Here is a 20,232-nt window from a genome sequence, read left to right as displayed (position 1 = left end):
GTATGCTGACAAATAGATAGCAATACGTAACCGAACGAAGCATACCAGCCGTTAAAAGAATATTTATCAATTCTTTGTAACGGACGTTTTTTTTATCAACTTATCTCACTATTCAAATACGTAATACGTATACAAAATTACAAAATACAAATATCAACTTTAAACACTTTAAACGACATAACATTTACGACTACAGTCTACGATCATCGACTTGCAACTGCTGTAATTCGAACTTACTGCTACAGTAATGCAGTAATACATTACTTGTCGACGTATAGAAGTTGAAAACCTTTGTATTTAGTTGGACGTACGACAAACATTCAATTTTCGAGCTCCGAGTTCTTACGAAATACAAATTTTTGTATTTCGGAATTCGGAGTTCATTCGGCGAGCATAAGAGTTACATTAACCTAATCTGGCTTAATTCAGTCATTATTATTATTTAGCTATACATAACTAACATTATGTCGTGTCAAATTACATATTCTCGTCAAGTATTGCAACGAGTTAGTGACCGTAAAAAAAGGAAACTAGCCATTGACGATTCAGATAAAATATCAAATCGTAATTTAGATTTATTCGTAGATTCTCAGTTAAAAGTGATCGAAGATTCTCAAACATCATTGAAAGAGCATAGAGATTTGTTTGGTGAACTTATACCACAAGATGAGTTGGCTAGCAATGCAGAAACTAAAAACAAATCAACCAAAAAAACACCAGTATCAAAGAAAAAGAAACAACCAGGTGAAAAAATTACAATTGATAGTCCAGTAATTAGACCAAAACGGGTATTTATTCCTACTCCAAAATTCATGAAGTTAATGGAGGAGGCGCAAACAGAATTATACTCTTTAATGGGCATTAACAAAAGTTCAAGTGACGTTTCAGTTGTAACAACTGATAGTCTTGATGTCAGTGGAATACAAGATTTACAAGATAGCCCTATAAAAAGTATAAGGAATGAGTCTAAAACAAATTTAAAGAATAATGATAATGACAAGGAATCCCGACAAGTTCTCAAAGGTAAATTTTCATTAATATGTACCTATTAATATATAATATACTATAAAAAAATCATGTTATAAGAATTTTTATAGACTTTGTTTAAAATATGGTTAATTTAATTACATTTGCCAGTTTAATATATAATTTACTTTGGTAACAGTTCATAGATCATGTAAACTTTTTCAATTTCTATCAATTATAAACATTTTTATAATTCTGAGCAAAGTAAGAAATGTATTAACTTAGTTTTATGTTGATATTTCTTCCTTTATGTCTATGATCAACTTTTTTGGGTAATATATTATTCTATCCAATAAATTACATGTACCTAGACTATGCTTCAAATAATTATTCATTTTCTCATGTTTTTATATAATGTGTATGAAAAAATCACAACAAAATATACTCCAATTTCCAATGTATAGGTTTTTTTCTTAAAAAGTGCTAGAAATTTGAAAGTTTTACCAATTATTTATGAATTACAATATGAAAATAGGATTACTTAAAAAAAAATGTTATTGTTTTTGGAGATTATATAAGTTTTGAAAAATGTTCCTGTTATTTTTATATTTAAATATTAAATTTTTCATATATTATTTTATACCTCTAGAGGTTATACAAAAAATTGTAACTATATTTTTAATACCCTGTGATTTAGGAGTTGTTGCATTTGTTGATTACAAGATTGACAAAGATCGAAGTGATTCAAGTATTACTCAATGTCTCATTGATTTAGGTGCCAAAGTAGAAAAAACATTCAATCAAAAAGTAATTACATGATCAGTATAATATTATTATCCTTAAATAATTTTTTAATATGTTTTATTTCTAGGTTACCCATGTGATGTTTTGTGATGGCTTACGTAGTACCTATAATAAAGCAATCAAACGTAATATCCCACTAGTATCAGCAAGGTGGATGGAATACAGTAAATTAGCTAATAAGATGTTGGATCCACTTGACTACCCTCCCGTTGATATGGAAAAATATACAAAAACACCAACAACAAATATTAATATTCCAGTAAGTAAATTTCAATGTTTTATATATGTATTTAATTTTATATTACACTTCAATACTCTTTACTGTCTATGTTTAGATTTAATTTTGTTTTTGTATATTATTTTAGGTAAGCAAAACATATAAAAAATTTTTAAGACCAAGTAATATTGAACGTGACCAGATATTTAAATCTAATTGTGATAATCTTATGGAAAGATTTAACAACTTCAATATGAATCTGAATAATGAAAATAAAGAAAACAGTCCTATCATTGAAACCGAAGAGAATGGCCCTATCATTGAGACCGAAAAGAACAGTCTTATCATTGAAACCGAAGAGAATGGTCCTATCATTGAAACCCCCAAAAAATCTACTGTTAACAAATTAGTAAGTTTATAAATCTCAACATAACAACCTAAACTTTATTGTATTCATTAGTAAAACTAGAAATTTACCAAGCACTCTGGAGTTTAAAATCAGTATTTTTAAGTAGTGAAATCGCCAAGTTCATGTGTTTTTAAGTTTCTAATATATTTTAAAATATTTTTAGAGATTTATTCTTAAATCTTTAAAAAAAAAAAAAAAAAACTATTAACATTTATACTTTGTTTTTAATATTATAAATTTTATCATTTTTCTTGAAGTACCAAGTAAAACCTTAATCAACTTAAACTATGTATATTATTTAAAAAAACAACTGTTATATTAGTTTTTTATTTTTAGGTTGATCCTTACAAAACAAATGATGTTGTCAATATATTATCTGATCAGTTATGTAAAGTATTAAACAAAATCGATAGTCCAGTACCAGATGACCAAATTGAAGACCTATATATTCCAATGTCAATTAAAGTATTAAGAAAATATCTCACACCCAATGGGAAGGAAAATACAACTTATACAGAATTAGATAGTGAACTAGCTAAAATTGAAGAACGGCTAAATTTAAATTTTCAAGCTAGACAACGTTTTCGTAAGCTATTATTTCCTTCAGATAAGAATTTGTATAACACGAGCACTGTCAGTGATTTCCCATCACCGTCACCTGAAAAATTGAGAATCAGTGCTCCTTCAAGGTTAATTAGTACAAGGAAACGAAAAACAATGCTTGGTGATAAATCGTTATCTAATACCAAAAACATAAATAGTAATAAAAAAACACCAACACAAAATAATGTTAAAATGAATTCCTTAAAATGGCAAATACCTTCAGATCTACGTCCAAAAAAAACAAAAAAAATCTGTGTTCAAAAAGGAAAAAGCATTAAAACAACTCAAACCAAAGACACTGTTTCTAGTATGATGTCCAGAAATTCTTCTACAATATTTCAAACACCAAAAACCTCTTTAGCTAGCCCTGTAATATCACAGTCAATTGCATGTAGTGGGATGACAAAAAGGTAAAAAAATTATATTTATTTATATAAAACATATTATTTTATAACATTTTTTGTTTAAGCAGAGAAACAAATGTTTTAAAATCATCTATACAAGACTTAGGAACATTCCTTTTTCATAATAAGGTGGAACCTTCGACTAATTTTTTAATTACCAAACCACGACCAAATCGAACATTAAATATTGTATTTGCAATGGCTTATGGATGTTTCATTGTTTCTGAAAATTGGGTAAGACATTTCATAAAAACAATTTTATTAACTTATTAATTATTTGACAGTTCACTTTTATTGTTTTTGTTCAAAAAATTTATGACAAATTTGTTGTATAAAATATAACTGAAAAAACTTAATATTGTTTAATTATCAAGGTACATGAATCACACAAAATTGGTAGATGGCTATCGCATGAACAATATTTAATCTCAGATTTGTCTGAACGTGTTAAAGTAAAAATCCTAGTTTCACTTTCTTTTATTTATTTATTTTAAATATATATTTGTAAATGTCTTTTTTATTTTATTTTAAAGGAATTTCAAATACGACGTCATACATTTGGATCATTATTAACATTTCATATATTTGATAATGCTGGCAGAATATACATATCAGATACCTGTGATCCGCCTTCTAAAGTTTTAAGACGACTGGTACGTGCATGCGGTGGCCATTGTACAAGTACTGTGACTAAAGCCGATGTAGTGGTTGGTTTTACACCTCAAATAAATAATAATATTCATGAAAAATGGATTTTGGATTGCATAACCCAAGGGATATTGCTTAATAAAAATCAGTATACTATGATAGTTAATACTAGTGATATTATGATCTAAAATAATTTTCACATGTGTTGATTTTTATGTATAATTTTAATTTTGCTTAACTAATTGTTTTGTTATTTTAAAAAAACTAGTCTTTATTTCTTATTTCTTTGAACATTATTACTATTCCACATTAAAATGTTTGAATATCTTCTTTTTATAAATAATTTTAGTAAAGTTAATATCTTGAAGTTTATCTATTTTCTATCTTATTTATTTTTCTTTTAAATAATTTCAATTATTTAGTTTAGTTTTAAAATCTTTTTTAAAGCAATTTTTCTTACTACTAACTGAATTCTATATTAGTTATTACATAAAAAAATAATGTGAAACATTAAATTTGGTTTTACTGTTTTAGATTAATATTTTAAATTTTATTATAGACGAGCTATTTTCCATAGCTTCACTCAAATATCATTAGTTTTATTATGATAAGTGGTAATGAGTAAAGAAGCTAAGTATGTTTTATTAATTGTTTCGAAAAGCAATAATATCAAGTTTCAAGTTAATTTTTCTATATAAACACTAATAACAAAAATACCACTCATTCAACTGTTGTATTTTAACTATATGATTGGAATTCAATTAAAATAGAGTACAATAAACATAAGTAACTATATACTCATGTTATCTTACAAACTATAACAATTATAGAAAATAAAAATTGTATAGTATATTATACTATAATATAAAATGTTATGATTTTGTGCTGGGTGAAGTGGGATATATAATTTTATAATCTAATATCGAATATAAGTTAATGCATTTGACATTATTAAAAAAGATTCTGGTGGAGGAATCTAACTATGCCACTGGTTTGACTACTGAAATAAACTGATTGTATAGTTTAATAAAATGTTAGTGTTAAGTTTGTGTTATATTGTAAAAAGTGTTTTTTATTTAAATTATAGTTATTTTATTTTATTTTTTTTTTTTTAACATAATGTATTATCAATTATATTTATATATTTATTTTATTGTATATTTTATAATTTGTGTAACTAATAAATGTATATTTTCATAACCTTTATGCTTTTAAGTTCTGTCTAAATAAGTCCTAACTAAAATAGTATTCATATACATATTATTTTAAATTTAAACACCAGACTTGAATACTTTTTAAATAAAAATGTCCTATTATTAATTACATTTTTCTTTTTTATTACATTTATTTTAAAATATTGCCATTTATAATCAAAGTTCCTCCTAGTTATTAATTTACCAATTAAATCATTAAAATCTTTAAAATTTAAAAAAATTATTTTATTAGAAATTCATAAAATATTTATTTTTTTTTATCTAAGATTTGAAAATACAATATCATTAATTTTTCTACCTTTAAAAAAAAGTTTTTCAAAAAGTTACATACATTTTTTATAGCCATTTAAACTTAACCTAACCATTTTTATGACATTGAATATTCATTGTATATATAACTATTTCTCTTAAAATTTAAAAAACATGTCTTTGTAAAATTAATATATTCATTATTCCACTAAAATCTGAAATACATAAGTGCAATTTTTAAGTTCAAATTCTTACAAAATCAGAAAATTTTTCTAATAAAAAAATGTATTACAATTTTCTTTAAAATAATTTTATACTGAAATAAAATATTTAAACAATATAAAAATATCACGATTATTTTTTATAAATATTTGGAGTATAAATTTGATCAAAATTGGATACTTTATTGATGAACAAAATATTATTTTAAAATTAAAAAATATTGTTCAAGTGGCTTTATAATATGTATCTGTATGTATATATTGAATTTTATAATGATATTTCCAAAATCTTTAGGATAATTTTAAGATATTATCTTTTTATACTATGAATCTGTTCATGCTTTTTTATGGTGAGGTATTATTAACTTTTGAATTAATAACAATAATATAATATGGCATAAATATATAATAAAGTAAAACTTCTATATCTATCTGTTATAAGAACTATTGGTAACAAGTACTTCATTCATTTTTAACAGATTTCCATTTAATAATCTAGTAATCTTGGTTCTCAAAAAAGAAATCATTTTACATTATCTGTTGAGTTAAGAAAAAACTCCATCAAATTTTATTGGTGATGATAAGTATATACCTATTGTAGGAACATATTGTGGATTTGCTTATTATAGAACTAAGACAAACCTGACAAACCAAAAATGGTCAAATTTAATTTGCCAAAATTGCAATAAAGCCTTATGTAAGGAGTATCTTGGCCCTTACCATGGCAATGTTTAAAATAAATAAACTATTGTGATAAATATTAATGTAAAGAAAAGACTAAATTGTTTTAATTATTATCATTATATTTTTATTTTATTCATTGTTATACAGAAAGATTTTCTAATTTTTATTAATATTATTTTTTAATAATATTTTATTGTTATTATTACAAAATATTTGTTTTGATTTGTTACTTCTTTTATTTTGAATAAGTAAATTTATTAATTTTTATAAATTATGATTTATTTACTAATTATTATAATTACAGTATTTATTTTTATTAGTATTTTTTAAAAAGTTTTTAAATTGTTTTTTGTACTTAGATAAATTGTATTAATTTTTTATTTCGTAAAAATTATTATTTGTGTTTTGGTACATAGAATTTAATTGTTTGAATTATAATAAACTATTATTATTCATTTAAAATAATTGTTATTTTTTTTGAAGAAGAAGAAGTAGTAAAATATTTTACCTACAATCACTAAGTATTGAACAATGTCCTAGACAATCATTGATTATTTTACCACACTATAAATCAAAAACTTATAGATAAATTTTTTTTTCTGTCAATATTAAATAGGTATCTACAAACCTTTAAATCATACCTACAAGAAATAACATTTTGAAATGATAGGACTACTAGCACATTCTGCCCCAATAAAGAGTTTATACAGATCGTAAAAATATAGAATAATAGTTATTTTTATTATTTTATTATATAATTAAATTAAACACATTAATATAAGGTATAATTTTAAACAAAGTTTTGAAATTATTATATATTATGTCAGATATAGCAATGATCTTATGTTTTTCTTAAAAGGGGTAAATTTTAAAGGTTAACTGTTTTTGGTTTTTTTTTTCAAAATCATCAAATAAGCTTTATATTCTTTAATGAGAGAATAGAGAAATTAAAAATACTTTTATAATTTTAAAGATTGAAAAAATATTTGTCCTTAAAATCGTATTTTGTAGATTATCTATCTTAAGTTTTAACTGTAATACAAATTACAACAAATGGATAAGTCAGGTGTTAGCATAATACCAGTATAATATAAAACCTAAATATAGTAGATATATATTATATAGATAATATAATTTATTAAAGATTTCTTCATAAAAAAAATTTATTTAAGGTCGATGATATTTAATATTTATAAATCATTGTAATCATAAAATGTACAAGTTAATTTACGTTACCTTAAATACCTACTTTAATAAACTGTTTTGCTTTTTAAAGCGTTATATCTTAAAATGTCACAAATCTTCATAACATTTTTTATTTTTATACTACCTATCATAGGTTTTTAAATAATGTTGATGATAATTTTAGTTTTTTTTAATGTTGATTATTAATTTTAGTTTTTTGAAACGCATTTTATTACAGGCATCCAAATTCTTCTCCCAATTTTTATTTATTTATTTATTTATTTATTTTATTCAAGTTCAATTTTTTTTTTATATTTATCAGATAGGTACCTACCTCGGTTAACCTGACTTTTTTTTTGTTAAAGTCTTATTTTGGTTTTAAAAATCTTATTAGATTGCTGGTACTGCTGCTGTCTCTAACTTCAACTACTATTTATAATATAATTTTAATTGAATTATGTTATTTTCTATTAAGTTAAAATGCTTAAAAATGTAATTCAAGGTTCATTATAAGTGTAAAAAAACTATTAAACAAGTCTATAATTAAAAATTAAAAATCAATAGTATATATACGCAATATTTTTTTATAAGTATGATTAAAGTTTTACATAATATAGTTAAAACTTAAATTCACGAAAATGTATACATTTTTTTTTTTTTTTTTTGTAGTAAAAAATTCATAAAAATTATTTTTCTATATATAAGGTTTGATTTAAAATTTAGTAAAAGATTCCTCATAAGTTTCTCCACCTGTAATAACGAAAGTCTTGTTAATCTTTTATAGCAGAAAAAAAAAATGCGAACATTTGTATTTTTATATTATAAAAACAATCAAATGGTTTAGCAATTGATTATTAAAAAATTAAATTGTCTTCTCTCTGAATTGTTTTATATCATATACCAATTATTTATTATTTAATTAATATCTAACGCATCTATTACAATGATTTAAATTAACATTTACTCGACGATAAAATACACCTATTTTATGGCAGCGCGGTTATCTCATTATCTGTACTATTATTAATATTTTTAACACACTAGGGTAATTTTAGCCAAAAATAAACCATATAGGTACTTACGTTAAATAATAATAATTACTAAAATAATATTACTAGGTTTATTGATTAACTTTAAATCATATCCGTTTTAATCATATTTTTAATATCTATTAAGTATTCTAACTTCTAAGTTCTAACTACACACCTTCTTCAGTTATTACTATTTACGACCATGATTATAATACTTATACATAAGTTTTAATTCTAATACTAATACTTTTTATACACTGTTGTATAGGGAAATAATATAGCAAATGTATTTTGGTACTATATCATATACGATTGTTAATTTATCAGTAGTAAATGATATACGTAACAATGAACATTGAATGGTTCGATCTTTAAGAACACATCATAATTGGTTAAATTGCGAAAGAATATTTTTTCATTTAATGATATAATATAATTGATAATTTATAATGAATTAAAATTTCTGGTCAATAAACAAGATAACCCCAAGTTTCATTAGACCGCATCTTGAAAATATTAAATCAGCTAAATACCTAAATAGTAAATAATAATTATACTGCATCTTTTTTATCATGACATGATAATGGTTTAACGTCTAATAATATTTCATAGTACAGGTATATAATATACCTAAATCTATTATATTATTAACTCAATATTTTTGAAATAGTTTTTTTTTATTTCTGAAAAGTTTTAAAAAAGGAATTTTCTGTTTTCTTCACGAACTTTTTAAATGTACATATTATATTAAAATAACTGAGTAACTATTTTATTATTTTCTAAATAAATTATTTAAAAAATACATTTTATTTTATTATAGGGACTTATTTAAAAATAATAACGAACTTTCATCCCTGCACGGTATTGAGGTTATAGAGTAAGAGTAGGTAGGTATAGAGTTTAGACATATACTAATTAATATTTACATGCTTTTATAATTATTTTACTTTTAAATAAGTATTTATAATTACAAATTTTTGTAAATTTAAAATAACCCTAACTTGTTTTTCCTAAATAATATTTTCACTTAAATATTTGATATTTAAATTAAAACATAAGTCAATTTACTATAATAATAAAAATAACAATCTAAACTATAAAATGGATTATTCTTGACGAAGACAAGAACAGTGTAAACGCGGATACGACATCCTCTTAAAACTTAAAAAAATAATTATACATTTTAAAACTATAATGTGCAAAAACTAACTATAAAAAAACCTTTTTTGATCCCTCTACTCCTTATGAATGAATATTAGGACGTTCTTATTTTGATCAATATTATTTAATTCAAAAAATTTAAGTCAAAAACTTGATTTTTGTTCATACGAAGATTTTTTTATGACGATATTTTAACTTTTAGACAAGTTAGGTACCTACGAGATTGTAAAATGTTTTAATTTAAAAATGTATCTAGTTTTAATTTACTAATAAATTATTTAAAGTAAAATATAATAAAATCCCATCAAATTAATTAAAAGTAATTTTATCACAGTAACTAGTATACCTACTAAGTTACTTGCTAACAATGCTAAATGCTAATGCCTAATCCTAATGTATTATTATATAAAGTATTATTTGGAATATTTAGATATTAGATAACCTATAAATAAATAAAAAAATAAAAAATCTGTACAAAGAATTAAGATACACAATAAGTAAGCTCGTACCTATATAAGCTTGGATTGGAGTTGATTAAGAAGCAGCCATCTATTAGTGACACTTATCTTGATTTTTTTTAAATTATTAGGTAGGTATTTATTTTGAAACGATTATTAGGAATATGAGTTACATCTGTATTAAGTCATAATACTTTTTCTTTTTAACATGCAATGAAGATTTTCTGCCGGTAGTATTTTATAGTATTGGGATGGATTGATTTTTTAAAAGGGGGTTGATATGATTTTGGAGTTACTCATGGAAGCGCGTACTAAAGTCGTCTTTCCTCATCGATAGTTCTCATATTAAAATCATTATGTAGTGTTTGGTTGGAAATGTATATGGTTAGGCGTTGGAGAGATGTCGAAATACTATATTTTGGAACGCTTGGATTTTGTAAGTATTAAATTGTTTTGCTGTACCCTTAGCGTAGGCCGTAGACTAAATAGGCTTGAGAAGAAATTTGTATACTTGTACTAGTTGTACTTGAGCCTTAAGATTGGTGCTAACATTTTTAGACAAAAGAGGGCTGCGCAATGAGCATACGTAAAAGAGCCATTAAGTGTCATTCTTATTTCTTTTGGAACGAACACAGTTATTTCATGTCAGTCGTCTGTCTTGACTGTCTAGGTTGAGTTTCAGGTACTTAACTGTGGTAGACATGTACATCAGAATGTTATTTGGGTAATAAATAAGCAGCTATTCTGTTTTAGTGTAAATATTATGTGATTGATTTACTTTGGTTAATTTTAATTCGCTAATTTTCAAATACTTAAAATATTTTAACAATAATTGAGAAATTTTGTGTGGCAATGAAAATTAAAAATGTTTTTAAATAAAAACATTACAAGCATTAACAATATACATTAAGCAGTACCTAAGTATACAAGTAAATGTAAATGGTTCACAACTTAACTTGCAAGTTTCATTTATATAGTTGATAATTGGACGACCGACGAACTGACTACGAGTTTGTTCATGGAGTAGAAAACAATAGTAGTATGAAAACAAAACAAACGGTGTTGCACGACCACCATCAGATGTCGTTGTTTTGCTGCCCGCGGTTGACGTCGTACGTTTTTAACATTTTCTTTTTCTTTTTTTACGCTTTTATCAGTTCGTTCGTCGTACCCGTTTCGCGCACTTGTCTCCGTTATTTGTGAACCAATTTCCTCTTTCACCTTTCGGTTTTTGCGGTTAATTTTTAATTTTTTGTGCTTCGACAACTACTTTATTATAATATTTATAATATATTTAATCTTATCAAAATATGTCGCATACTTTTCTTGTCGTTTGCCCCCGTTGATTGTAAAGAACGATCCGATACCACCTTCGTAGTGCATCCGCTCACCGTTGGATACCTTGTTATACATCCAAACCGGGTCGTAGTGAAAAGGATAAAATAAACCAGTCCCCAATAACGACGTAGATTACATTTGTGTCACCTATTTGATGGTTTGATGTGGAAAAACAGCAAAAGATGAGTTGGGGAACGGAATTATGGGTAAGTAATACACCTGTTTGTTATGACTTATAAAGATTAAACCTAGGTCAAGTCTTCAGGGTAATGCGTAGGCGGTTGCGAATGGCGTGGTGTCCAGTGGTACGTTCTTGCAAAATCAAAATTATTCCTCTTTAAAAAATGCTTGACTGTGAACATTTTTTTTCTCTAAACAGACTATTATAAATTGTCACTATATACTATCATACTGTTGTTTAATTTGTTTAAAAAAACACTGTCAAGTCAAGACATATTTTATAGCTACTCTTGTTTCTTGGACCCATAGGATTAATTTTTTTTTATTATTATTTTGAAATCATTAGATGTACAATGAAGCGATTGATTTGGTGCCACTTGTCTTTAAAAACATGTTAATTCATTGATTAAGAATTTTCTTTACCAGGTTTTCTGGCTCTTTACATAGTTTATGTTAAGTGGATAAAAATTCAGAGTAGGAACTTTACCTACATTAAAGACCACTGGGTTATTATATTTATTTTTCTTTATTGAATAGCTATATATTATCTTAACATATATTATGATGAATGTATGTTATACTTTTTATTATCTACTTATTTTATACAAAACCATCTATGTACCATAAGTTTGAACAATAAGGTAATAGGAATATTATAAAGATTTTGATAAATTGATTTTGTTATTCATAATTTATTTGAAACTGTATAGTCTGTAAATTTTGATAGATACCTACTATTTAACAAATGTTTAAATAAAAATAAATTTAATTTCATAATATTTTTTGTCAATTTTATTGAGGATATCTAAATAATGTTTACGTATTATGTAAAAATTCAAAAAATAATAAATGTAATAATAGTAAATTAATCAATAAGTTTCACATAAGTGTTTTGCTGTTGTGTGTATTAGTATAATTAGATAGGTGGGTACTAAAGATTATATGTATCAAACAATATTGTCTTTATTAATCATATGTAAAATAAAACAAATAATTTAGGTTATTAAATATAAGAGATTAAAGGAATAAATTAAAACCTGTATATTGATCATATATATTATATAATTAAACAAACAATTTAGGTTATTAATTCTAAAACATTAAAGGTACTAACTAAAAATCAATTTTGTTAAAAACACTGGTATTTTGAAAATATTTCTTTTTTTCCTGTTTTTTTATTGGTTTATTATCAATATTATTGAGAATTTTTTACTTATGACCTGTAAAATATTTTAATATACATCAGCATACTTGAGACCTTTTCAAATCTAGCATCAGATATTCTCAATTATATTAAAATAAGAAATATTTTGTGACATTTAGAAGTTTAAGTAATAAGTATCGATAATTTCAAAAATATTATATCCGAGTTCTTATCTTACTTTTGTTAACAAAATAATGTATAGAATAAAACTAATATTTCCATAAATTTTTTTTGCAACCATGAATTTAATTTTACAAATTGATGTTAAGGTTTTGGGGCAATGAACTTTTGGAAATATTGTTTAAATTGTTTTATTGAAGGGAGCCTTGTATTTATTTATTTTTTTAATCGTTTTAATAGTGTGTCTATATTATATGTATTGTTGATTTAAAGTCATGTTAATTAGCTATCCTATAAAGATAAATTGTTGTTTTTACTTTTTAATATAGCTATAAATTATTATTGATAACCAGTTGATAACAATTGATTATACTTTTTTAACATTATTGTATGTTATGTATTATTTTTGTTGTATAATCATTTGGTTTTCTTGGATCAGTATTTTTCGAATAAAAATTGGACTGCAAATCTATTAAAAATATTTAGCAATTTTTTTCTATGAGAATCAAAATACTAAATTAAAATAGATACTGAAAGATATTTTTTTGCGCAATGCTTTGATGGTTAGGTTAGGTGGATAGTTAAATTGCATGGTCGCCTTTAGACTAAGCTCTGGAAAATAAAATAAACCTTAAAATCATTTTTTTTAAATTCCAACAAAGAAAATATTTACTTTTAAACGATGTAATAAACATTTGAAATATTAATATGTTAATTTTATTTTTATTGATATTTCAATTGAAAATTATTACACATTGCATAAATCAATAATTTGAAATAATAATTAAATATAAATAGTGAATATATTGTGATAGATAATGATGTATTATATTAAAATAATAACAATTGAGTTAATAAATGACAATTTTCCAAATTTTTCTGCATTTAATAATTTTTTTTTAGATTTTATTTGCCACATTAATTATAATTTTTTTCCACCAACGATTGCCTAATACCTAATTATATAGGGGAGGGGGGATACAGGGTATTGTATTAACAAAATTGACTTTACAGGAAAAATTCCCAGGTCTTGTTGAATTATTGAATTTTAATGTCTGTTTTTTTTTGTCTAAAAGAAGTCAACTATCTACTCACCTTATTGCATTATGATTTTTATTTAATTTAATTTAAAGTAAGAAATTTTTAAAAAACAAGAAGACAAAAATTGTATTTTTTAAAGACATACCTATTTTAAATGTTGAGATTAATATATTAAAAAACAAAGTTCAATGCAAGTTATAGAATATATCTTTCTATAAATTAAAAAAAAAAATCAAGTTTAGTTGATTTTACAGGATACGATCATTTTTTCTATTGAATGTATTTTTTAGAATAAAATGATTTTAACACTGGTTGCAATATGACATTGTTGACATCAATTATATTCTGAGTTTAGAATAAGTTATTAATTATTAATGATTCTAAAATAATTTATGTATTAAATACAGCAATGAAAATAGATTTAATAATAGATGTTATTTAAAGTCAGAAATGAGTTTTGATAATGCTAATTTTTTGTTAGGAGGTTTAAAATCAAAAAGAACATAAGAATAGGACTAATTTGTTTGATATGAAGTGTTATGAAAAAGTTTAGGTTTTTCATTAAAATTAGAAGTATTATTGTGTTTAAATGATTATTTTCCCAGTACTTGAGAATTGATTTGAAAAATACTTGTATAGTTATATTTTTAAAGAACTAAAATATTAAACAAAGATTAAGCAGTTTTAAAAAATTTGTTCTACACATTATGAAATAATTATTCTATTAATAATTTATTCATACTATATAATCCATTATTAAGATATTTAAAATATAAATTATAAGTAGCATTATTAAACTTTATACAATTACCTGTTTACTATGTTTATATTATATATATACATTTAATAGTTGAGTATTGTAAATTAATAATTTTGAACATTTTAAACACAATAAATATTACTAATTATTATTAATAACTATTATTTAAACCCATGATATAACTAATACCTTTAGGTACTTGGTAAATATTTTGACTATAGTTTTACTAGCATAATATAATAATTTAAAATGTTTTTATGGTACCAAAATTAGTATCAATTAATCTAATCATTTGAAATGAATTCAAATGTGTATTAATGTATTATATTGTTAAACTTGATTAAATTTTAGCTTTGATAAATTATATGCATATTTAGAATGACTTATTTATTGATTATTGTTATTTTCATATAATTTTGTTATCCATATATAATTTTCACTTAATGGTTGACACCTGATAATCTGTTTTTAGTAGGTATTTTATTACAATTTTAAGTAAAAATTTTACTTTTGTGACTTAAAATGTTTGGTTTCCTTGTAAGATTAAATAGGAGGAATGCTAGTTTATCTAACTTTCTTATAAAATTGTGATTCTTATTTATATTGTATAGTTCCCAGCCCTTGTACTTATAGTAAAACTTTTCTTCTAGCTTATGAGTAAGTAAAGTTGTCTTTCTTACTGTTGTTTTTATACTTATCTTAACACATTTTGTCAAAAATATAAATTGTAGACTTTGATATTTATAGTTATTTACTAATTGCAATAAGTGCTATTGTTATGGTTATGTGCTGTTATTGACTGAAATCAATAAATAACAAAAACTATTTCTTATTTAGTAAACAAGACGTTAAAAAAGTATAATTTTGTTGTTTTAAAAAAATTACAATGTCATATTTTAAATAGAGTATCTATAGTGGTATTTAAATTTATATTTGTTATTTAGGATTCTGAAAATCTCCATACATAAATTTGCTTTACTTTAAATTTTTATAAATACTTACATATTTCATAATTGCCTGTATATTTTAAATATTTTTTTATTGTTAGGTACCTACTTATAAGTAATTAAACTGCCTTTTTAATATAATTTGTGCCATTTATATTTTATTATTTAAAATTTAGGCAATGTGTACATTTACTGAATTAGTATGGAGCTTTATTGAATTTTGAAAATTAAACTGTATTGAGTCAGAGAATTTATTTAATAGGAACAAATATTATTTGACCATTGAACTATGCCATGTATTTGTATAGTGTTAATGTTTACATTTTTAAATTAATACTTTAAAGAAGAACTTTGATCATAATTCAAAATTATTCTCATATATTTGCATGGTATATCTTAAATTATCTGTTTCTTTTTATTTGCTAGATACCTACATTTTTAAGAAATATTTTTTTTTGTAGTAATACTAATACTATAAATTGTCATGTTTTGCTGCACTAAGATAAATTTGTTTCTGTGAAATACCAATAATATTGTTGGTGATACTGCAATTCCTCGTACCTAAGTTGAAAATAAATGTTTTTAGGAGACATATATTAAGTGTGTTTATATTTTTTTGGACTTACAAGGTATTGCAATATTACCAATGATATACTTGTTTGTTTTTATTAATAATGCGGCAAATACTAGCCAAATAAATAGTGTTCATGTATAAATAATATTTTATACAATATTAATATTTTCTTATTTGTGTTGTGGATAAACTCCACAATATTATTTTAACATAATTACCTCCTGAAACATTTATTTCCTTTGTTTTAAGTTGCATCACTATAGCTAGATATTATTTAAGTGTATTGCTAAAATCTAAGAGTATTGTCATTTAACTGTTTTATTGAAGTCTTGACAATATTACTGAATTATTGTATTTTACTACCATAAACTTCACTTAGTATTTTACTCTGTATTTATTATTTTCAAATTAAATAATAGAAAAATAAAATTATTTTATTTACCTAATTTAAATTAATTTGATTTTTCTATATTATTTATTAATTAAAACCATTAATGATTTACTAATTAGTTATAAGTTTAGAACTTTTTTGTTATTAATATATTCATACATTATAAAATTACCGCAATAAAATAGGAAATTGTATGTAAAGGTACTTTAAGACATTTTTAATAACTTATTATTTTTTTATTCATATTATAAATTCTTCATTTACTATATTTTTTAATTTAACCAATGGTAAGTACCTACTTATTTTTTTAAACTCATATTCAATAATAAATACATATTACTTTTTGTAGCAAAGTAATAATAAGTTATTTATAGCACTTTCAATGAGTTAATTTATACAAAAATAACCTTATTTTTACTTTTATAATTTCTTACATAATGATCTCGGTAATGACTTATCTGTAAATTTTGATATTTTTTATGGTTTGTGGTGGTGGGTTAACCAGATGGTTGTGGAAATTACAACACTAAAAATAGGTAGATGAAAAAAATTATCATTAGATTTCTGAAGTAATAAAATTATTATTTTAATAGTTTTTCGACAGATCGGGGAGAGATGCTTGAATACTAAAATATCAAATATCATTAAATATTGTTTAAAAACATTTATCCAGCCATATGAATTGAAGTGCATCATTTTTTATGCTGCATCTGCGATTTGAGTCCTAACACGCGCCTATGTTATGTTGACACATAAATACATGATACGTAATCACTAATCAATAACAATATTTTATACTACGTAGGTCGCATATCCTGTTTCCTGTACTATGTGTCTAGTGAAACCCGTTTTATAATAAATGTAACCCTTATAATATTGTCTTAATTCAGCTATCTAAAGTTAAAATATAATTCTAAATATGAATTCATGTTTGAATAGTGATATTTGTTGTTGACGGAAATCGGTCATTTGTTGTCGCACAAAAAATCCGAGAATAAAAATTATTCAATTCACAACAATAAATTTTTAAAAAATTTAATTATTTTTCTTATACAATAAGTAATATTCTTTATACTTTCAATTAACAATTATTGTTCCACATAAAAGATTAAAAAAACAGTCAATACAAAAGTCGAAGTTCAAAAATTCAAGAATATATATTAGTTTAACTATAAGAATTTTAAATCAGTTATGTTTTCTTAACCAACAATGACCTATGATATTTACAAATTGTTTTTGTTAACTCATTGTTTCTAACTTTTCTATATGAATAATGTAATTTTATATTTTTTTTTCTATTTCTATTAAATGTTGTTACTTCTGTTTTATCTAGATAATATACTTAACTTCACTTATCAGTTTCCAAATTTTTAGGTGACTATGTCTGATTAAATGCATAAACCTTATGTTTAAGCTTCCACAAACAATGTACGGGTTTTTTTGTGTAAATTTGTAAATTTTTTTTTTTAATGTTTCTTCATGCTTTGGTTTTATCTTAGTTTGCAAAATATCTCGAAAATATATTAAAGCTTTCTTTTATACCTGTTATTTAACTTTAGGAAAATGTGTGGAGTAGTTGATGTTGTTGAAGCATATTTTACCATATGTCAAATGTGGCTTTTTTTTTAAACTATTTCGAGGTTCACATCACAGACATGACTCAACTCATAGATTAGTGTTATCTAATTTGTAAGTCATATATGAGGTTTTTATTAAACGTGTTTTGTTATAAAATACATTTTTGTACATATAGAAAACTTCTAATTTACAAGACAATCATAAGCGCTTACATACACGATCTGATTAGCTCTTCATCTTACCCGAAATTAAGTTTGTTTATGTAAAATAGAATTGACGAATGCACATATACAACGTTACGGAATGTGCAAGCTAGCTAGTTTGTCGTAATAATTAAGTTGTGTTGCATTTCTAAAGTCATAAATAATATATTTTGTATAAATCAACAGCTTAAAAATTAAGATAATGTACAAGCAATTATTTTTAACGACAAACTGCCGTGTAAGTCTTCGAATTTACTAGAACCTTTTTGATAATTTTATATCATGCTTCAACGGAACAGTCTTTCACACACGATAGGATTTTACCTAAATGCTTTGGCTTATTTAAGCAAACCAAAAAATGATATGGATTGTGTATCGTGTATGAGCCGCTATTAGGGTTGTTTTATTTTATAAATTCATAATTTGGGGTTCTACTGATTCCATTAATAGCAGACCAATTCAATTTATTTGATATTTGTCGTATCAAACCTAATTAATAATAAATGTTTGACGGTGTAAAGATATGTTTACTTTAAAAAGAAATGTATTTTACATAATACATATACTATTAAATTTACTTAATGATATTTTATTATACAATTTGTAAATTGTCTTTATTTTAAATTTAAAAAATAATTTAAGTCTTAGGTACACCGATTGTTGGTATTTTTTAATTTTTAAATAATAAATGTTGTATACCTGTTTGCTTATACTATTGTTTGTTTTACTACGAGTATATTAGTTATCTAATACACAATATATATGTGTGAATTAAATATCTTTGCGGAGTTAACAATTTGTTTAGACATTCTTAAAGAAAATCTCCTATTTTAGAAACAGCATTTTGGTTCGCATACTACTCCGGGAATTATTATTATTATTATTATTATTAGTGTTTGTCTGGAGAAAGTAGAACAGGTTTTTCTTGTACGAATCTTGTCTGAATTAATTGCGACGATCGATGTGATTCTACCCCTGCTGATTGTTCCAAGCAAAATCAGAAATCATTTTTTTCTCAATAAACCGGAGTTATATTTAAAGACAACTATTTATACATTTGACCATTCTTTTAAACTTGAATCATCCTTGTTCCGCTATAGAAATATTAAACCTTTATAATTTATATTCTCCGACAACAATATTATCTGGTAATTTATACATAAGTTTTTATAAATATTGAACGTTGAAGATTTTTTTTTTTAATTATCACAAAAACTTAGCCTAATAGATTAATAGTTTTTTTCAACTTACATCCTTGAAATTTTTAAATTATCAAATAATAACTATGTTCGATGTTTAATTATTTAATAAAACATTTTTGGCATTAGCCATTAAGTATTTAGAACTTTTAATTTATTGTTCAAGGGATATTCTATTGTATAAACGAGAAGATATCTTAATTTGTTTATTTTTATCAATATAGTCTTCTTCTTTTTTAAGTATTTATGTTTAAATTACAATATATAGATATCTGAAAATAATTTATATTTCCCGATATTTTAGTAGTGATATTTAATAATACTGACATAAATATAGAAGATTACAATTCATCTCAAACAACTAGAAAGTTCGTCGGTACGACTTCTTTATAGTTTAAAAAGTAGAGTGTCAGTAACCTTGACATCGTCATTATCAAAAAAAA

At 23.6% G+C, this 20,232-nt stretch overlaps 2 protein-coding genes across 4 annotated transcripts in view; both read left to right on the top strand.

Annotated features, from left to right (window-relative positions):
- Positions 1-137: 137 nt before the first annotated feature.
- On the top strand, positions 138-4,310 carry LOC112601683. Its single transcript, XM_025349416.1, has 8 exons — positions 138-1,023; positions 1,664-1,773; positions 1,838-2,029; positions 2,136-2,396; positions 2,733-3,409; positions 3,472-3,637; positions 3,778-3,855; positions 3,937-4,310. The coding sequence occupies exons 1-8, from the start codon at positions 465-467 to the stop codon at positions 4,237-4,239; spliced, it is 2,346 nt and encodes a 781-aa protein (XP_025205201.1). The 5' UTR covers positions 138-464; the 3' UTR covers positions 4,240-4,310.
- A 7,078-nt stretch (positions 4,311-11,388) lies between these two features.
- The window catches only part of LOC112601743 (formin-binding protein 1-like), a 30,177-nt gene continuing 21,333 nt past the window's right edge, over positions 11,389-20,232 (top strand). For 2 of the 3 annotated variants that reach the window (XM_025349510.1, XM_025349509.1), the window contains exon 1: positions 11,390-11,798. In XM_025349510.1, the coding sequence (XP_025205295.1) occupies positions 11,775-11,798 (24 nt within the window). In that variant the 5' untranslated portion in view covers positions 11,390-11,774. Of the gene's footprint in view, positions 11,799-20,232 lie in introns of all 3 variants that reach the window. The other variant, XM_025349508.1, reaches the window with a different exon arrangement.

This window comes from Melanaphis sacchari, unplaced genomic scaffold, assembly GCF_002803265.2.
Source record: "Melanaphis sacchari strain LSU unplaced genomic scaffold, SCAv2.0 Contig7_pilon_pilon, whole genome shotgun sequence".
Classification (NCBI taxonomy): domain Eukaryota; kingdom Metazoa; phylum Arthropoda; class Insecta; order Hemiptera; family Aphididae; genus Melanaphis; species Melanaphis sacchari.
This window is presented reverse-complemented; position numbering and strand designations above follow the sequence as displayed.

Excerpts from the sequence above, each read along its gene's own strand:
- LOC112601683 (XM_025349416.1), top strand. The coding sequence starts at position 465 with ATGTCGTGTCAAATTACATATTCTCGTCAAGTATTGCAACGAGTTAGT. Across the intron at positions 1,774-1,837 it reads AAAAAACATTCAATCAAAAA|GTTACCCATGTGATGTTTTG; the intron begins GTAATTACATGA and ends TTTTATTTCTAG. Across the intron at positions 2,397-2,732 it reads AATCTACTGTTAACAAATTA|GTTGATCCTTACAAAACAAA; the intron begins GTAAGTTTATAA and ends TTTTATTTTTAG.